Consider the following 21,825-nt stretch of genomic DNA (forward strand, 5'->3'; position numbering starts at 1 on the left):
CACATCCAGCTTGAGTTACAAAAAAAATGAAAGATAATTTTTTTGAAAATTATAAAAACAAGAAAAAAACATTGATGAATGCATGTACAATAGCAGTTCATTTGCTCTTTATACAAATATTACAAAATGATTCTGACAGTGAACCATCTATGGAAGTAAACATACTCTCAAATTAACCTTTAGAAAAGGCTAATGTCTCTGATGTTATGTTAATACAAGATGCCTAGTGGCTGAATACAGACTAATCCCAAACACAAGGCTGGGCATAGTGGCATGCGCCTGTAATCCAAGCTGTAGGGAAGTTCCAAATTGATGAAGAGTTTCGAGCCCTGGTCACCTCTTTCGGATAGTGATGTTAAAGGTCGGTCCAAGACGTAATAATCATTTCTGATTGGTACACGTCTGACAAAACTCAAACACACACAAGCGCTGACGCTGGCCATGGTGGCTCAGTGGTAAAATGCCAGCCTCATGACATGCTTTTTTCAATCAATACAAAATCTATTATGGCTGACTTATTATTGTGTTTATTTAGCTGAGCCCGTATTAAATAGAACAATTTCACTGAAAAAACTGGAAAATAATACACAATCATTTTTTGTTTTCAAAATAGTGAATTGTTCATTTCAGTCAGCAGGCCATGAAAATCACTTTTAACGAGATTTCATCCAACATGTACCTGACCTTATGGCCCTGGGAAACGGGGATGCTGGAGCATCCCCAGGTACTGTGTATCATTATCCATAGGCAGCACCCCCAGGTACTGTGGGGGGGGGGGGGAATGGGAAAATGTAACCAAAATGACCTTCATTTTGTATAGAAACCCTTTTTTTTTCAAATTCCTTCGGACCAATATTACTTCCATTTTGTAGTGAAAACCTTTTTTTTTTGGGGGGGGGGGTGTTGTTTTTAAAATTTACATCAGCAACCCATTTAAAATCGTTCTCCCAGGCCCCTGCCAGACTTGCTACCTGGCAATGAATACAAAATTCACTACTTAAAAGAAGTTTTCAACCAGTTTGACTTAAAAAAAATATTATTAATATTAATTATTGTACAGGAAAGCAGCCAATAGCCCCTAAAATATATACCCCCCCTTGAAACTATAGGTATCTCTGTCAACTCCAGATCACAGGTAAAACATTGTATGTAAAGTCAAGCTTTGTGACACCCCCCTTCATGGTAAAAAAGTTTGTTGGAAGAAAGAAAAGGGCAAGGGGGAAGACACTACATACCAACCAAAAAACAAAATGTAAACTTATGTTCTGAACATGTTTTGTACTTTTGCACCTTGAGCACACTACAGAGTGGATTTGGTGCTTTATAAGTAACATTATTATTAATATTTCATTATTTGCTAGGCACATACTGAACAATACTAGAATATTAAGAATGAATTGCAAATTGAAATTAAAAACAAAAATAAATACTTAAATCTGGGTTGACTAGAATCAGACACACTGATATCAATATTCATAACAAAGGCTTCTGGAAATTGGTGACAAATTTGCTCTAATCCAATCAAACAGCACTCTCAGTAGCTTATAACATTTGCTTGTAACTTGCTATTGATGACATACTTCATGAAACCTGGGTGGTCTTTCATAAAGCTGTTCATTTTAATTACGCATGACTTAACACACATGGAACATCTTCTCAGGTCATCAATCACCTACATCAGAATGTCAATTAAACACAAGGATCAATGGTTGTGTGTAAAGTAATACCTAAACAGCTTTATGAAGCATCCCCCCTCCCTGGCCCTGATTCAAAGATGATTGATTGATGGCAAGAAACCCTAGCTTGTTGCTGGGGAGAGTCCTAGGTATACTCACAGGGTTCAACTCATTGATGCTCTACACCATCTATCATTGCCTTTACAGGCGTATACCATTTCTCACGCATGCAATATCATGTAGGTTCTAGCTGTTCACCCGCTGCAGTAACTGATGCTGCTTTATAAGAGCTATCAGTGGGAATTTCCTCCAAAGCAATAGCTCATCTGGAAGACCTCTCCCTCTGAAGGAGTTAGGGTAAGAAATACTCATACTAAACTCCCTACACCCTTTCCTATGGGATTGTCTTCATTAACATCCTCAGTGATACATCCATGGTACTTGCCACTTTGCTTCTCATTTCCTTGAATGCCTTCATGATGATTACTAAGAACAGTCTTAAATATATCCACATTTCATGAGTGTGAATGTCCATTGTTTGTTTGTCATATTATTAATTTCTCTTTATCTTTTTCTTTGTCTCTGTCTTTTGATGTCTTGGAAAGTTGAGCTACCTGTTTTGTGAGTGCACGGTTTTTAGCCTGAGAAATAAAATTTCAAGAAAAGAAAACAGATTAAAATTTTTCAAAAGAGATGTCTAGACTAATACAAAAATATCAAAACAAAATTACAACAAATAAAAATCTGGAATGAATAATAATAATAATTATGTCATATTTTACCCAGGGCCACTTCAGTTCTGAAAACTTTTCTTCCAGCAGGCCCTGCTAACATGATAATGTTATTATTACCCCGGCTTTAGCACAGCTACCTTGATCAGGCGCTCGAGCATTAGAGGAATTACTTCCTACTGTGTACTTATTCACCTCACCTGGGTCGAGTGCAGCATAGTGTGGATAAATTTTCTTGTGAAGGAAAACACGCCATGGCTGGGATTCAAACCCAAGGCCCTCTGTTTGAAAGGCGAGAGTCAGAACCACTAGAACCACTTTTGTCAGTGTGCCAAATTGATGCCTGTTGCCATGGTTACATATTTTATCCAGAAGTCCACTGTTTGAAGAGTGGAGTCATTAATTCAAAACAGTGGACTCAAGCATAAAATATCGTGGATAACCACGGCAACAGGCATTAATTCAGCGCACTGTGACGAAAGCGCATCAGCATTGGACATTCTTTAATATACGCGGTAAATAAGAATAATTTATACAGGAAAACTGCATAAACCATGGGTTAATCTGAAAGTTTTAAAAACCACCGTTGTGAATTTGGGACCTCCAGTCTAATCAGAGATAAGCTAGAAGAATACCATCCCATGAGATTAATACCAACCTCTAGATGGAGGAATACAAACTATGAAAGAAATAAAAAAACACTAAAAACAACAACATTGGTTTCCATGTTTGTGCACCAATTAAATTAAAACAAGCTCTAAGCTTTGTGAGGAGGAAGTCTTCATTTTGTACCAGTCTGTAAAAGGTTTTACCATTTCAACTTGGTCATAGGAATAAATAAATATCTGTCTTTGTATGTTAGATAGAAAGTTTGCAGTTATTGAGTGTCTTATAATAGCCTTCCTTCAGTCAAGGGGAATGGTACAGATTTGGGTATACTTTGTCTGCTTGCTTTGTCACTTTGCTCATTGTGATACACTGTATTATAAATTGGTTTGAATAACTGTAGCGCAAGCAGCTTTAAAAAACAGAGGTACATCATTCTCTGACTATTCCTTCCCGAAGAATTAAAGGGGAAGTTCACCCTGAAGAAAACTTTGTTGTAAAAATAGCAGAAAAAACAGTAAAAAATATTGGTGAAGGTTTGAGGAAAATCTCTTAAAGAGTAAGAAAGTTATTAGAGTTCAAAATTTGGGATTTGTGACGTCATAAACGAGCAGCTGCCCCATGTGTTATGTAATATAAAATGTATGAATTTCAAATTTTGTATGGTTCCTGATGACTTAATTTTGTTTTCTTTTCATGATCGGGTGTGAAATGATTTGTCTATTGATATACAAAAGTTACAGTGAAAACCATTTTCAATTTTCTGAGAAAATGACATTTCATTGATTTTTATCATTCGCTATGTAGAAATGCTGCTCGCATATGACGTCACAAATCAAATAATTGAAATTCTAATAACTTTTTCATTATTTGATGAATTTTTCTCAAACCTTCGGCAATATTTTTTATTATTTTTTCTGCTATTTTTACAATAAACTTTTTGTCAGGGTGAACTTCCCCTTTAAAGGGAAGCATTACTTACCTGTAAATCATCTACAGTGTCCTGGTGTTCTTTTTGGAGTGTCTGTAGCTTGGCCCTGAGATCTTTTTCAATCTGCATCTGGATTGCTTTCACCTCTGTCAACTGAAGGAATAAAAAACAGAACATAATAATAATTATAATAATAATGCTCAATTCTTGTATAGTGCATCACACATAGCATTGCATGTTCCTATGCGCTTATAGAAAAAATAGTGGAAGGGAAGAATAAAGTAATCAAGATATTTATATTGGACCATTAGTTCAAAGTTGGTATTTCATGCATTGAATAGTTATGTCTTAAGGGATCTCCTGAATGTACATAAATCACTTTGATATCTCATTGAATTACGGTAGGTAAAGCATTCCAGAGTACAGCAGAGGCATGAGTAAAAGCACGCTCACCATATGACTTTGTAAAGACAGAGGGAACAATGAATAATGCTCTTGACTTGATCTAAGATTTCGGGATGGCTGGTAATATGATACTAAATCGAGTAAATAGGATGGGGCAATTTTATAAAAACAGTTGTGTGCAAAAACTAGAAGCTAGAATACAATCCTGGAACGGACAGGGAGCCAATGTAATTCTCTGAGAACTGGAGTAATTGCTTCATACTTGCGTGTTTGTGTTACTCGCAGCTGAATTTTGAATGGTTTGCAGTTTTTTAATTTGTTTAAGAGGTAATCCTGAAAGGAGACTATTGCAGAAATCAATGTCACATAAAATAAAAGCATGTACCAATTTTTCAGTACACATGACTTGAGGCATGTCTGATGGCCTGTCTTAATTTTCTCATTTTCTTTTTATTTCCATCAGCTTCAATTTGACAAAATTATAGATTACAGTTCATTTTTCAAGGAGCATATATATGGAAAGTTAATTATCAGTCAAAACATGACAACAAGGGATTATATGAAATTCTCACTATTTGTATTATGTGTTCAGACAAGGCCATTGGGTGTTTCACAGAGTTAAGTTTGGCACAGATCTATTGTGCATGATCACGCTCCTCTCACATGTAGGTTACATCGCTGAGAATAGACTCGCATTCAGGAAAAGAACAACACGTTTCACTCAGGCCTCGTCTTGCATTACAGACAGCATTAAATATCATGTTTGAGCCTACAGTCAGGATAACTTCCGTTAAAAAAACGCCTATAAATTGCACTAACAGCAGTGAAATACTGTATGTATACGCTCACTACAATAGATTACATGTAGCTAGCATTGGGGAGGCAGCTGTGTGTATTTAATATTGGGTCTCCCAGATCTGGATAAATCTCTTATCCAGATTGGTGCTGGTCCCAACGTGTCCGGATAAGAGAGGTCAGACTGTATATCATGTCCCATCAATCAGCCTCAATACAATTCTCATCACCATTAGATATTTTCATCCCCTTTCAAGTTTAGTCCATTTGGGCTGTAATGCAATAATCTGCCCTAAACATATTGATTGAACCGTTACTGGGCTGACATTCCATGTAATATGATCGCAGTGTGAAAAGCTCTCGACCCAATGGTTTGTGACTTTTTAAATTTCAGTCTCCACATCTTTTAGGACCAACTACTCGACACTCAGGTATAAGTTTACAAAGATGCACATAATTTTGTACACACATGTAGCCACACAAATTGTTCTAAATCATGATACACTTTCAATACATCTTGTGTTTTCCATGTCACTCGTGGAGGGGGTCTGTGAGACATGACCCTCCCCCCCATCCCCCCTCATGGCCATATTACCTACCAGGTTATAAAGGTTAATGCCTGTTTACCCAGATGTCTGGTCATGAAAGCCTTGATGACTGAATGGACATCCTTCTAAATTCAGTTCAGCAATGGGTTTATAACAGTCTTTAATTAAGCTAAATTTAATGATCATACCTTCTTATCTTTCTCTAGAATAGCTTTCTCCTTTTCTGCTAAGACTTTCTTCAATGAAGCTACTTGTTCTCTTAGCTGGGTCATGGCTACCATATGGTCTGTATTTCCTGGGTCAATAAAGGTCATGTCTGTCTTGGACGATCTAACAAAGACATTTTTGAAGTGTTTAGTTACCAATAATACATTCATGAATAGTTATAACAATGATAATAAAACTATTTCTATTTCTAGTTTTGATAAATCCTCAAAAAGCTGAATGTTGCTATTCTGTTTCAAAATACTGATGTGTAGGATATGAGATAAGTATGGGTTTCTATGCTTTCTTACCAGGATAAAAATATGATTGGTGCCTCATAAAAATACATGGCTATTTTATTTTCATTTGATATAGACATGATAAATATAGGAGTGCCTTGAGCACCTAGCAAGGTGGATACGTGCACTATACAAATACTATGTTATTGTTATTATTATTATTATGAAAGCATTTGTCCATCATGAAATGATCTCAAGAAAATCAGGATATAACTGGAGCTTACTGATATTAAATCACTCAATTTGCAGGAAAAGTCACCAAAGGACAATTTGTAAACTTTGTCAACGCTCAAATAAAAAAGATATATTTGTACAAAGTTGTGAAGAAACATGAAAAGATAATAATAAATAATAGAGAGCATTTCTAAAGCGCCAAATCCACATTGATTATGTGCTCAAGGCGCTACGAAAAGGAAATAAGAGAAAAATTACACGGTACAGGAAGGGACAAGGATAAAAAGAATGACAGTCATGACAATGAAAGGAAACTACTGGAAGGCAATTTTAAACAAATGGGTTTTTAGAGTAATTTTGAAATTATCGATATTTGAAATACTACGAATGGAATATGGCAACTGATTCCATAAGGATGGCCCAGCATGTGCAAATGACCGATCCCCCATGATTTCTTGGATTTAGGAACTGTAAGCAATTTAGAATCAGAAGATCTTAAACGTCGAGGAGGATTGTATGGCATCAACAAATTAACATTATATTCTGGGGCAGATCCATGGATACAGTGAAAAACTAACAATAATAACTTAAAGATAATCATATTTAATGCTAAAATTTCCAGTATTTGACTGATTAATAGCTTCTTGCTGCCTGAAGATGTAGTTCTACCCATTGATTTTGAATGCTGTAATAATGTGTGAAGAGCACTCCAAACAAACTTACGCAGATGGCAAGGTTCCATTACTGGAGTGTTCTAATTTGGTCCTCTTGACATCTGGTTCATGGAGTGTTCTAAAAAGAAAAGAAAAAAAAAACATTTTAAAGTAGCGCTTACAAGAAATAATTGGATAATTCTGAATGGAAAACCAGAAATATTCCAAGAGTTCAGGAAAATATTCCATGAATCGCAGATGAGTGGAATATTTCTGGTATTTCTCGAAATAAAGCTATCCAATATAGTCATTATCATCTATCCCACCCTCCCCCCCCAAAAAAAAGGAGGAAGCAATTTCATTTAACAAGTCATATCACTTATCACATAATGCCATTATCAAGTCTTTTTATCAATTTTGGTCATTGACATGCGACTTGCATGCAGTTCATTATGACGTCATTGAGCGTAGATGTGCTCTGAATGAGAAAACTGATTATTTTTCCTTCAAACTCTGGACAGGATATAATGGCAATTGTATATCAATGGAACAGAGGCAGAATTCGGCTGGAATGCCACCTACTTTCTCTTTGGCACTGGATGGCAGAATACATGAGTGTGGTTGGAGTACTTACTGTTTCTTGTCATTAGATTTGGATGATTTATGATGCCGATGATCCTCTTTCTTGTCTTTATCCCTATCACGATTTCTATCTCTATGCCTTTCTCGCTCTCTTTCTTTTTCTCCTCCTCTGTCCCTTCCTTCTCTCGATGACTCCCGGCCAAACTTGCTACCTGATCCCGAGCCACTGCTGCCACCACCCCCTGAAGACAAGTTCTCAGGGCGATTACGGCCCATTGAGGTAGGTGTGTCACGATTCCTGTTCTTAAGAGGTGATGCAGTGTTCTGATTGGTGACAGCGGTGGCATTTGTAGTTGGGGACAGGGCAGAAGGGGTGTTTGTCCCACCTCCTCCGTTTCCGGTGGTTCCTCCACCTCCCCCTGCGCCGCCTCCAGTGCTGCCACTGCCATTGTTGCTGCCTCTAGTCCCTGCATCGGTGGAGGAGTTTCGATGGTGTTCCCTGTTGGTCAATTCATATTTTCGCTTTCTCGCTTTCTGAAGTACCCGTTTGTATGATAATGTGCATAACCAGCATAACAACTTGCCGTCCACCTGCATGGATGCGGATAAACCCAGAAAACTGCATGTTAGTTTCATCAGCAGATTATTTCAAAAGCATTACTAAGCAGAATAGGGAAGTTAAGATGGAGAGGGAGTAAGTTAATCAAAAAGAAAGAAAACAGAACTTTAACCTTCACATGTTTGTGGGATCATGTTATTATATTATTCTAAACACATTGAGAGATTAGTCTCTTTTTTCAGTTTTGTATATAATTATATACTTATACTATTGTCCAAATTACTGAAAATTAAACTGTCATCACAAGTAATTAGAATTTAAAGTATTTCAGTTGGTATTTTGCTTAAGTAAAATGTTTAACCGTCTTTGTTATTCAATTGTATATTTTGCTAAGTATTTTGCTTAAATCTAATTCAATCGCCTACCAGGCTCAAGTGTGGCTTGAGTGCAATGTACAAATGTGATACATGCAGTCATATATTCTGCACACAGATCGATACATACATGTACACTGCGCATTATTTGGCTCAAACTTTCTGACATCACAATGGTTATTAGGAAGTATTTTGCTTGAATTTGGCTTGATAAAGTAAAATACTAAGATGTGCTATGAATACAAATTTAGTTTTGCTTTAAAGGCAAGTTTTGTGGAAGCACTGTGGTGTAGCGGTTCTGACTCTTGACTTGTAATCAGAGGGTCGTGTGTTAGAATCTCACCATGGTCTAGCGTCCTTTGGCAAGGCGTCAATCCACACTTTGCCACTCTCACCCAGGTGCTAATTGGGTACCAGTAGGAAACAACCGTCATTGTGGTTGGTTTAGCAAGTAAGCGCCTAACAGGCTGCTTGAAATGCTATGAATCCAGTGACCGGGTAATAATAATTGTGAAGCGCTTTGAGCAGCCGTAGATTGATAAAGCGCTATACAAATGCCAATTATTACAATTATTACTATTATTATTATTACGCATGATTTTACAAATGATTGGAAAATGAAATGCAAAAATGTGATATCCTGAAAATTTGAAATGTCAGACATAATTTTAATTACTTTTATCCAAAAATAATGTCAAACAAGTATCTACATATTTCATTTTAAGTTTTTAAGTTTTAAGGTAAAGTATACTGCCCAAGATCCAAATAGTTACGCTTTTCTGCAATATATTTATTTTGCTCTAGACTTTCTATCAACAAAATGACATTTTAAACAATCATCTTTTTCTATAATTGCGACGTTGAATTTAACTTAATATCTCAATACTTCATAAAATCTTGAAATATATTGACATGACTTACAGCCGTGATTCCAACCTTGGCACTTGTTGAATTCAGGGGTGAGTTGTACAGCAATTACACAGGATAAAAAACCCCATTTATCTACTTTATATTCCACTTTGAGCCTTACAATCAAGCACACAATCCAGAAATGAAGACTAATGGGGCATTGCAAGAAAGATGAGTTAATAAAAACAAACATTAAACACACATTGGTGTTTAATCAATGAACTTGAACTTGATATTTGACTTTCTTGATTTTGAATTGAACTCAAGTATCTTGCATTGCCCAACTAGAAGATTCTAAAATGAGACCTCATATCAGGTCAGCTATTAAAGGATTGTACAATTACCTTTTTCCTTTCATCTTTCCTGTCAAAAGCACACTTTTGTTTACACTGTTCACAGGTATGTGGTGGGCCATACTTCTTCTCTGAGTTAGAACACCTCTGACACTTGTTTCCTATAAAGGCTGCTATCACATTGCAGTACTCACATGGTTTGGGCTGGAGACAGAATAAGTATATAGCAATACAGAATAACATTTACATTTTCATTATGATTTGTTCTGTTGAAAAGCTTTGACACTTGTTTTTAAAAAGGCTGTTGCAATACTTGAACTGTTTGGGCTGGAGAAATAGCGCAAAAAAAAAGAATTAGAAACAACCTTTTCATTTATATCATGATTTGTTGTTAGAACATCTTTAACACTTATTTATGATAACGGCTAGGTTTGATGGGAAGACTTTTCTTATGCAATTTTTTGGACTTTCCTTGTATTTTGGTAATAAGCATTTTAGGCCTGTAAAATCCATGTAATTTATCAGTTTTCTGTAAAGCAGCAAACTATGTACTCTACGTTTCGTATTGTAAAAGTAAAGAGTAATTTGTTTCAAATTACTCACACCATCTTTATGCATTGCTTTGTTGATGGAGACTATACGGACATTTCAATCCAATCTCCTTTTTCTGGGACATTCCTGTAATCTATTGCTTTGAAAATTTGTAATACTGAAGAATTATCATGGCTTGATCAAATCAAGTAGTAAGAATGGAGAGAAATGGAGATTGTAAATACAAAAAAATGTGATCATTTAATGGAATTGCCCTGAGGATATACATCAGCTGACGTACATGATCCTGGCAAATTTTTTTTAAATTGTTATATCTTAGCCATTTTTTAAAGTGGTATAAGGGCGAACTTCATAGGTCTTTGCATGTGTATCATATGTAACAAATTTCCTGTTAGCCCAACTTACCGTGCCATATATCTTCACATTCTGTGCACATTTTTTGCAGATGGCATTTGTACTGCTTTTACTGTCAAAAGAGAACAAGAAATTACAGGTTTTGTAAAATACATCACTAAATATATGAATGGTAAAGATCCAATATTAAATATTTACAGATGAATTCAATGAATTGAGAATAAAACAAACAAAAAGAAACCAAGTAGCTAGTATCTAATAATAATGGTTTTATTAACCCAAGGTTACCTTAGATAATAATTTCATGTCATTTATCAAAGATGAATTGCCTTAATGTGAAGGTGAAATGTTGTCCAACAATTATGAAATTAAATGAAATTGATGAGTACAAATATCAATGATTTATTATCAATACAAGTATTTAAAGGGCAAGTCCACCCCAATATAAAGTTGATTTGAATAAAAAGAGAAAAAAAATCCAACAAGCATAGCACTGAAAATTTTATTAAAATCGGATGTAAAATAAGAAAGTTTTGACATTTTAAAGTTTTGTTTAATTTCTCAAAACAGTTACATGCACATCTTGGTCGGTATGTAAATGAGCAGACTGATGACATCACCTACTCATCATTTCTTTTGTATTTTTTTACATGAAATATGAAAAATTATAATTTACTCCTCCCTGACATGTGAAACAAAATTTTATTCCCCTGAACATGTGGAATTAGCATTATTTTAACAGTTTATGGATAAGTCAAGTTGGTCCTTATTGTCTAATCTGTAAAAATTTAAGTATTATTTAATTCAAACAATAAAAAACAAAAGAAATAGTGAGGGACATCATCGACTCTCTCATTTGCTGTAAGCGAAACTTATAAATGTCATAACTTTCTTATTTTACATCTGATTTTTATTAAATTTTCAGCATAATGCTTGTTTGATTATTTAGATTTATTTCCAGGAATGGACCTGACCTTTAAGAAGTTCCTACTCTAATCAAGACTTAAAAACCTGGGATTATACAAATACTGTACTCCTAACATTAGTTAAAATGAGTATCTTTTTTTGCTATTACATTTTCTTGCACTTTAACCCCCAATACCCTCCCCCCAAAAAAAAAATATACATATACACCGACAGATTTCTCAAGCATTATCTGTTTTCATGACAAAAATGGGTTGGAATTGGAATTGTAGTTCTGTAATTTGTTTAATCATTTAAAATGACTTGATCAATTCAGCTAAGAATATACTTACTTTTCTTGTTGAAATTCTGTTCTGCAGTAAGTACATTTTACAACAGGATAAGCACCTCTGCAATCCTAAAGTGATAGAGCAAATATAATGACATTTATACTATTTAGTCTTTAAAAAAAAAATTTTCCCCTTCATGTCAGTACATTTTTAAAAGTGTAAATTCAACTCTTTGCAGGTTGAGAATGGCTAATCTTTGTCAGAGATCAGATATTTTATTGAATGCATTATTTATGATTGGGAACCAATGTTCACTTTTAATTTGTAACGTCACACACATTGGTTCCTTATTTAGGGACAGTGATTTTCCGTTTCTAAAAATTGCCTTTTCCGTTTCAGAAAATCTCAAATTCCGTTTCAGCATTTCTGAAAACGGAAATTCCGTTTCCCCATAGACTTTGTGTACAAGAAAAATTGACAATTCCGTTTACATAGAAAACCAATACGCAACGAGTAGCGATGTCAAAATGCTAGCGCTGCTCAAAATTTGCATCTACCAATGTACTAACATTGCTTTATAATCCGTATTAATCGAAGAGATTCGAGCTCATAAAATATTTAGGGAAACATAATCAACATGAATATATTCTCACCTTTCATATTATTAGCATTATTTTATTGTTAAATGGGATTTTATCGCTGATTTGGGGACTTTTCGGACATCGTTTTCAGCAGTCGACGACTTCCGAATATCCGCCATTTTGGATTTGATGAATCACCGTGATCATTATATTATGACCGAACGTAGAGGGCAGAAACACACGGCCGGATTCTGCCTTCTATGCGGACGTAAGTGTAAACTAATTTGGATACGATCGAGTGATGGAGAGGCTCGAGTGTAGTTACGATGTGTTGATTGTCATGATTGTTGTTGCAAAGTGAGATCGTGTTTTTTCAGTTGATATACGTATTTTGTTGAGGATTTGGGATTAATTTCTGTTGCTTTTTTGTGCATTTTGACAAAAAACATGTTTTCCGTGATTTTCCGTTTGAAAAGCCACTTTCCGTTTCAAACAGCCGATTCCGTGAATTCCGTCCGTTTTCCGCGATCGCGGAAAATCACTGTCCCTATATCTAGTCCACATTCATTTTGTACACAGGTTAGCAGGACATTCTTTAAAAATAAATGTGTGATCGGCCTTGGTTCCAAACTTGCAAATACCTGGGCCAAAATGCAACACCTGGGCCTAAAGGCAAAACCATAATTTCCATTACTAGTATTAATTCTATTGGCCGAAAGCTTCAGTCTCTATTTCTTTGGTTGTTCTGCTGGACTATGTCTTGCTTCACTACACCTCCTCCATAGACAGAAAGCCTTAATATAATTTAGTTTTAGAAGTAAAATATGTAGGTCTTTGACTTTGTATACATTTTTGTACACCAATAAATAGGTCTTTTGCTGTCAGGGATATGATCCGCTAAGATATCTTCTGGCTCCGCGGCATCCCCTCCGACAATAGACTGATGACAGCAATTGGGCTCGTAGTGGTGGAGCTTAACCGACGCCTTAACTACAGCGTCTATGGAGAAAAGGGTGCACTGGCGCATCCTCCTCTATTACTCCTAAATTTTGCCAGCCTGGCGGCACCGGTGCCGGATGCGCTAGCACAAAGGCGATGGTCGACGCTCTGCGACCGCTTTGCACCAAAATTGTAGCAAATCAATGCGACCGGAACGGCGTAACGGTAAAATATGCGAAGCTTTGGAGCGGATTTCTTTCTTCCTTTTTCTCGATATAAGAAGGAAATGCTTATATGCTTTGGAGCGGCTTTCTTTGTTCTTTTTCTCAATAAGAGAATCACTGATTTTAATGGATATAATATTTATTTTATTCTATCTGAGATAAAATGGATCTCAGAATACCACCTGCACCCCAGGTGTGCAGACATGCCCCCCCCCCCATCATACAAAGAACAAAACAAAAGATGATGAAAACATACACTATTGAGACAAAACAATAATAACTAATATCAGCAATTTTTCAAATACTATTTCGTACATATTTGTGTATAGTGAAAGTTTGGTGAATTTTATTAAAATATTGTGTTTGATATGATTGAACTCATGAAAAATGTTCAGTAATACGATCCAAGACACTAACATTAACAAACATCCGTTGTGTAGCGGCTCGCAGTCGTGATCGCATCAACTTGCAGAAAAATTTAGAAATCTCAACCCGAGAAAAGCTTTGCCTATGCGCACAATACGGAAATTGCATTGTTTTCAGTGGGCAGTGTCTCGCTTACCTTACACAGTTGTTGGCCTGCCGATAATTCATCAAATGGATGTCTGCTGTTGCACTTAGTGCAGGCAAAAAGTGCTCCTCTCGAATTCGACATAAGGACATTGGTTTTCTTTTCGTAATCTTGCGATAATAAACATCAATCATCGACAAAACACGACGAAATCTGTCTGTTCTCACCGTCTTCCTCGCGTTTATCGCAGCTTCGTAAATTTTAATGCACACCGCTTAGCGATGCCACGACAAGTTTAGAACAGGAAATACGACGAGCCCCAGTTCGAAATTAACAAAAAACATAGAGTGCCAAAGAGAAGAAGCGTAATTTAAAGCGGCTTGTTTATAGGTTTACCGGTAATCTCTCAAAAATCATTTCCCAGTTTCCTGATATCACTTTGGAAATATCTTGCGTATAATTTAAAGATATGGGTCCTAATTAAACGATTGGCTGAGATTGATCACGTGACAGGGGGCCCTATACACATAGTTTGGTCATGATTTTGAGGTCAAATAAAAAGGATGCCCAATTGATGTTGATGCTATCCTCACTCCCCATTACACAGTTGGATCCATGCAGTGGCGTGTAATGAGCCCCAAACAAAGAAACGAATGGGGGCCAGGGACACAACAAAAATTTCCTTTTAAAAATGGGCAACAAACTTTTTTATGTTATAATTTGACATAATATTCAACAAATAAAATCATAAAACTTTTCTCCATTCTCTGCATTTTGTCTATTTTTTTCTTTGTTGATCATGGAACTTTTTTTTTTGGGGGGGGCAGAGCCCCCCAGCCCCAATCTTTATGCCAGTTGATCCAGGTATCATAAATAGGGAAGGGGTATGTGTTTCCTAGGGCAAAGAAAGTTCTATTATGAAGAATGGCACATCAGCTGTACATCATAGCTCAATGCTCAAGGAAAAAAAGGCAAGCAATACATGCAGTTGGCCTTATTTATCTTGCACTTTATGAATGGTTATCAAAGTATATACATGGATCCAGGGGGACATGCATGTCTATTTTTCATATTGGTACAGGAGCAGCAAAACTGGGGGGAGGAGGGGCTGGCTTCATTCCACTTTGCACCTGTTGTGGACAAATATTGATGGATGCAAGGAGCACAAGATTCACCCTTGGTTTTATCATCTCCCGGCCATGCCCTTGCATCCACTAATACTGTTTTTTTCATATGATTTTGATGCTGATCATGGCATAGCATAATTAATACCTTTAACAATCCAAAGGTGAGCAGAACATGTCAAATGGGATGAGAGAGGGATTTTTAAATATCTGTGCACAAACATGAATTTTTTTTTTGCTTTTGTCATTCTCAATCATGGACAATTAAACTGCCACCCAAGCCCACCAATATGTATGCCAGGGTACATATCACAATTTTCAAATAGGGGTATCATACACTCCGTTATCAGGAATTCAGATAATTGTTTATTTCCATTAATAGTTCTCTACATGATGTTCCCTTGTGATGTATAAAAAGTAGTGTATATCCATCATTTTTTTTCTTCAAATGATTCTTAATGAAAGTGTAAGGCATGCAAGATTTCGCATCATCTTTTCAGTTTTCAATACCAGTATCATCTACCTTGTGACAATTAAACCTTTTCATTACAATTTTTTCCATACAATTTTTTATAAAAATCATATTCATTACAAATTTTTCATTTTTTAATAACTAGAAATTCCTAGGAGCCCTCTCCTCAATAGTGCTGTCAATGTATTATACCTAAGTTAGCTTGACAAGGACATAGATTCCAACATTTCTTTAATTTACTTTTTTCTGGTAACATACGTACTATAAATATATGATATATATGGCTTTAGATGTCAGAATAATCTGAGAGAGGGAGGGGGGGGGGGGACAGATGAACCCAAAATAATTGTATTTATTATTTGAATAGTAAAATAAGAATATTATATATATATATATGAACAGAGGAAGAAACATACAAAAAGTGGATACATACTCATCAAAGCCAATAAATAGTGCTCAGACCACTTCAAAATACTGTGTAAAATTCTTTATTAATCCATCATTCAACTCACATGTAAAAAAAAGGGACAAAATGAATGTACAAGAAAGAAAATATATCCTGTCATGTAAAATCAGGGAAATCATGATCAAGGCCCATCATTGAAACAAATATGATTAATCAATAAATCTCAACCAGGGTCCCGTAATACAAAGGCTAGCGATTGATAATATGCTTGATTTTTAAGATTGATTGTACATTGTAGTCACTGGAATCAATCGCAGAAAAATGTTCTACAATCATTGCTAAGCTTTGTGTTATGGGCCCCTGGTCTTGATTTTATCTCCAAAGAAGTGAATCAAACTCAAGTGGAAAGTTGTTTGAATTGAAAATCAGATTAATACATTGGAGAAAGTCCGAACAAATTTGGACAAACAGTAAGAAACTGAAAAAAAGTTTCAACAATTTATAACTTATGAGAATCTAAATTTGGTCACATATGTGATGCCATGAAAACTCATCCATTTACCCCACAATAATGGTAATCAAATTTCATCTTCTTCTAAGGGTTTACAAAATAGACATTAACCAATATCATCAAAGCAATATGACAAATTCAAAGAAAAACATAATCATCAAGAACATTTGACAAAAAAGGGGAAGGAATATTCCTGACAAAAATGTGCACTACACATGAATGTTTTGAGCATATTTTCTATCTTGACGAATGTGATTAATAAATTATATACACAAATCACTGTACATATATACACTTTAAATACAATGATACCTAGTGATATCAAACAGATTAATGACATATTGAGGTGCAAGCTACCATGAATACAGTGAAATTTGGGCATTTATCTTACTGGTTGATCACTTGACCAAAATGCAACACAGATATGATTATTTGTGTACCAGTCCCAGGGACATGGGTGGTGTCTCACAAAGCTGTTTGTATGTTATGCATGACTTAATCATGCACAACTTTATGCATGCTCACTCCGTATCTAACATGTCACCTCATTGATGATGACACAGTAGTACCTGTCCTCTGACCTTGATCTGAACAATGTGGTGATGCGTGTTATACCACACGCAACTATAAATTTAAGTGCGACTGTAAGTCATGCTTAAATCTTTGTGAAACACCCTCCTGTTCTCGTGCTTAATGACACCTCCTATTTTAATGTTTTAATTCTTCAAAATTTTTTTCTTAACTCCAATGACATTTTGACAAACTGTAGACTTTGTATTGACAAGCTTGTTAACAGGAAGAATTAATAATGGGTCTGTTTCATAAAACTATAGTAAGATTGCCATGAATCATAACAAGCAAGGTTTCAATGGTAGTACTAAGTGAAACAGACCCCTTGTTTTAGATTGATAGAAATCAAACTCATTGAGAATCTGATTTGGCATCCAAGAACCAGAGCCTGTCTTACAAAGAACTGGAATAAAACACAACTTGACTACATAGTAGGGACTTGGGCATGATTTCTTTATGTTTAAACACAACTCTATCTGGTCACTTAAGTTTGAGGATCAGTGAGGGTGAGATGCTTGCAGGATTCCAGCTTTGACTTTGTTCAAAATTTATCACTTGAGTTTCACTTAACCAGAAAAGCAAATTCTGCACACAACTGACCCTGTAGCCTATTGCAAAAAGAGTTGCTTTTGAACGCAACTAAAAAATCAAGCGCAGGTCCCAATGGTGGATGTCTGATTGGTTTGATAGTTGGATTTGTGTCTAATTTACATGTCTTTTTGGTCACATAAGTTTGAGAATCAGTGAGGGAAAGAAGCAGCTTTGACTTAAAAAAATAATCAGAAGTGCAAATTTAGGACTTGCATTTCATTATATTCTTATTGTGTGTAACACAATTCTGCACACAAGTGGCTCATTGCAGGAGTTGACTTTGAGCACAACTCAAATAAAGAGCAGGTCTGAACAATGCATGTCTGATTTGGATTTGGTTTATATTCAGTAAGTCTACTTCTCAGATAGTCTTATATCACATAGACTAAACCCATCTCATTCACTATCATTTGGTCTGGTCTACACTACATTTGGTCTATTACCCATTTAGTCTAATTCTCTTTAATCTAACACCCAGATGGTCTAATTTCATCATCATCAAATGACTATTTTGCACTTTGTTAAATGGATTCACTAATAGTTTATGTAATCATATAAACCAAGTGGTGTTCGACAACATGGATATTAGATAACTTGGGTTTAGCCTAACTAGAGACTTGACAAAATGGTTACTAGATGAACTATTTTCAGAAGAACTATTTTCAGATGAACTAGGATTAGACTATAGCTGATTAGACCAAAGAGAAAGAAGACCAAATGGGTGTAGACCAAGAGGCGAATGAACCAAACCCTCTTTTGCCCAATGGAGAAATTCACTTAATCAAATCTGACTCAAGAAACAAGGAGGAGAGTCTAATCTTTCCAAGATGGTGTCTCCAAAGCTTCAAAGTAAACCCTGTCTCTTAAGATCTTCAAAGGTTTTCTTGTTCACAACATTTCCTATGGTGTCTTCAAACTCCTCCTGCAAAATGAAATTTGAGAAAAATAGGGAAGTAATAATATGGGAGCCCCTAGATCATAGAGAATATTTGAAGAAATGATCTAGTCCATCCATGCAAAAACTGCATAAATAGAGATAACTGAAATAAGCACAACACTGAAAAATTAATGTGCATAGTATTGACTACAACATATAATCTTTTGTGAAAACATATTGTAGAATAAGTCACTAAGCATTGAAATACAGGTCCCAGATACAACTTTTATTTCTTTCACATGACCCTTTATCAGAGCTGCCAGCATCAACAAGTAAATTTTAATACACTGTCCTTTAAAATATGAAAATCAGTATTTGGGTGAGAAAATCAGTATTACCATAGGACAAAAAAAAGAAACTTTGGATATCAGTGTTTTGCATGAAACCATCAGTATTATTCTAATTTTTTAGTACTCTCAATACTGAAAGTCAGTACTAGCTCTGCTTTTCAGCTTCCTTGAAAAATGGCACCCACAGCACTTGTCTGCCTTCCCCATACTAATATTCAGTTGCCATGAAAAGTTCTTTTTTTTACATTTACACAGACAAGTGATAGGTTTGTTTAACTTGAATAAACAAAGAGGGGACATATAATAAAGATTTCATTATTTAGCTAAAATACCCAGGAATCTTCAAATTAGCAAGAATCCTAGCTAGGACAGCACAAAAATATGGGGCTAAATGGAGGTATAGGATTTCTTATAGAGCAGTAGCTCAAAGCCATTAGAGCACTCAATTCTGTTTATCAATTGCTTGTAGTCTAGTGGTAAAAGAGTTAGGTCAAAGACTCTCCTTGGCTAATAATCACAGTGCACCAACACAATGGCTCAGGTTCAAATCAAGCTCTCCTTGGCTAATAATTACAGTTAATTGATAACATTTATTCCATTAAAATTGAACCTGACAAAAGTAAATCTCGGCAATAAAAAACAAGAAATTTAATTTAATGTTCATTTGGTTTTTGTGGATTAAAAAAAAAGAGAAGAAATTTGGCCATTATAACTTACCTCTGCTTCGGGAAGCCACCTCTCTGACGCCTTGTTATTCTTCAGTTTTTCCCATACTAAGAAATAAATCAAGAAAAGTGTAGTGATTTTAATTTTTTCAGAACATGGGATAGATACTTTCCAATTTGATTTCTTAATTTGTACTTAATTCTGTTGTTCTCATGAAGTTCATAGGGGCATACTTTATCCACCATTGATGTTTAAACGAGAGATGTTTGAACAACTGGATCCATTTTTATGAATTTAATTACCAACACTATGCCCTATACAGGAAATTGACGCTATATGCCAATGCTAAAATTACCCCTTCCAACATTTGCAGACAGGGGTAAACAATGAAATGTTTCAACTTTTGATGTCTGAAGATTCTTTGTCTCTTCATGAACCACTCTAACATGATACAATAAGATTATGTTCTTAGAAAGAAAATCACATTTCTACTGAATTCCACAATCTCATAAAAATATGTATTTTGACATACAATACTTCCTAACCTTTACTTTGTAACCTACTACATGATTATTTGTGTATAACATTATAGCAAGTAATGATAAAATAAATAGTGATAACAATAACAAAAGCAATAATTCAACTAGAAATATTACTGAAGGACTACCCTAGCCCTATGCCGTTACCATGGTAATGCACTTACCAATACATTTAGAAAATGAATCTTATATATATTTTCACCAGGATGAACATTTTAATTTGTGTCAACTCTCATGGATAATAGATAAAAACAAGTGGAATGCCTCTGGCCGTCTCACCTGCATCATGCGGTTCAATATAGCAGCAGTGCTGACTTTGAATACTACTCTAACTCGCACAAGATGTTCAGTGATACATGGTTACTCTTATGTCCACTTTTTATGAACTAGACCAATAAACTTACAGAGATATGATGGTTATTCAACGAAAAACCCCAACATGGCCAAAGTTCATTGACCTTACATGACCTTTGACCTTGATCATGTGACCTGAAACTCGAACAGGATGTTCAGTGATACTTGATTACTCTTATGTACAAGTTTCATGAATCAGATCCATAAACTTTCAAAGTTATGATGGTAATTCAACAGATATACCCAATTCGGCCAAAGTTCATTGACCTTTGACCTTGGTCATGTGACCTGAAACGCGCACAGGATGTTCAGTGATACTTGATTACTATAATGTCCAAGTTTAATGAACTAGACCAATAAACTTTCAAAGTTATGATGGTAATTCAACAGATACCCCGATTTGGCCAAAGTTCATTGACCCTAAATGACCTTTGACCTTAATCATGAGACCTGAAACTTGCACAAAATTTTCAGTGATGCTTGATTACTATTATGTCCAAGTTTCATGAATCAGATCCATTAACTTTCAAAGTTATAATGGGAATTCAACAGATATCCCCAATTCGGCCAAAGTTCATTGACCCTAAATGACCTTTGACCTTGGTCATGTGACGTGAAACTCATGCAGGATGTTCAGTGATACTTGATTAACCTTATGTCTAAGTTTCATGAAAAAGATCCATATATTTTCTAAGTTATGATGACATTTCAAAAACTTAACCTCAGGTTAAGATTTCGATGTTGATTCCTCAAACATGGTCTAAGTTCATTGACCCTAAATGACCTTTGACCTTGGTCATGTGACATGAAACTCTAATAGGATGTTCAGTAATACTTGATTAACCTTATGGCCAAGTTTTATTAACTAGGTCCATATACTTTCTAAGTTATGACGTCATTTCAAAAACTTAACCTCAGGTTAAGATTTGATGTTGACGCCGCCAAACAGTGACATTGCCGCCGTCGGAAAAGCGGCGCCTATAGTCTCACTTTGCTTCGCAGGTGAGACAAAAACTTGGGAAGGAGTTTGAATGAGTTTTCCTGGATTTTGGGTCATAACATGTGATTACCATGGCAACACAATTTCTGACAAGTGAGAAAGATGTGTCATGCACATCTTTACCTCAAAACCGATATTTGAGCCAAATTTCACAAGAACTGATTAAAAACTGAGGAAGTGGTTTGACCAGCAAGATTTGCAACAGACCGACCGACCACCTAACCATACACTGATTCTTACATACCCCTTCAAACTTCATTTAGCAGGGTATA

At 35.6% G+C, this 21,825-nt stretch overlaps 2 protein-coding genes across 2 annotated transcripts in view; both read right to left on the reverse strand.

Moving 5' to 3' along the window:
* Positions 1–869: 869 nt before the first annotated feature.
* Positions 870–14,421, reverse strand: LOC121414307 (protein FAM76A-like). The gene is made up of 9 exons (XM_041607439.1): positions 14,145–14,421; positions 11,902–11,966; positions 10,697–10,757; positions 9,791–9,943; positions 7,657–8,195; positions 7,093–7,161; positions 5,881–6,022; positions 3,996–4,097; positions 870–2,317 (listed from the first exon to the last, which is right to left on the reverse strand). The coding sequence occupies exons 1-9, from the start codon at positions 14,235–14,237 to the stop codon at positions 2,222–2,224; spliced, it is 1,320 nt and encodes a 439-aa protein (XP_041463373.1). The 5' UTR covers positions 14,238–14,421; the 3' UTR covers positions 870–2,221.
* A 1,740-nt stretch (positions 14,422–16,161) lies between these two features.
* Positions 16,162–21,825, reverse strand: part of LOC121414308 (splicing factor 3A subunit 3-like) — a 31,762-nt gene continuing 26,098 nt past the window's right edge. Inside the window, exons 14-15 of the mRNA XM_041607440.1 lie at positions 19,712–19,767; positions 16,162–18,689 (exon numbers count right to left, since the gene is read on the reverse strand). Coding sequence (XP_041463374.1) covers positions 18,612–18,689; positions 19,712–19,767 — 134 coding nt within the window. The 3' untranslated portion in view covers positions 16,162–18,611. The remainder of the gene's footprint in view (positions 18,690–19,711; positions 19,768–21,825) is intronic.

This window comes from Lytechinus variegatus, chromosome 4 (genome assembly GCF_018143015.1).
Source record: "Lytechinus variegatus isolate NC3 chromosome 4, Lvar_3.0, whole genome shotgun sequence".
NCBI classification, from domain to species: domain Eukaryota; kingdom Metazoa; phylum Echinodermata; class Echinoidea; order Temnopleuroida; family Toxopneustidae; genus Lytechinus; species Lytechinus variegatus.

Coding starts and splice junctions, on each gene's coding strand:
- LOC121414307 (XM_041607439.1), bottom strand. CDS start 14,237: ATGTCGAATTCGAGAGGAGCACTTTTTGCCTGCACTAAGTGCAACAGC. Junction 7,162..7,656: donor AAATCTAATGACAAGAAACA/GTAAGTACTCCA, acceptor TTTTCTTTTTAG/AACACTCCATGAACCAGATG. Junction 2,318..3,995: donor ACACTGTAGATGATTTACAG/GTAAGTAATGCT, acceptor TTTATTTCTCAG/GCTAAAAACCGTGCACTCAC.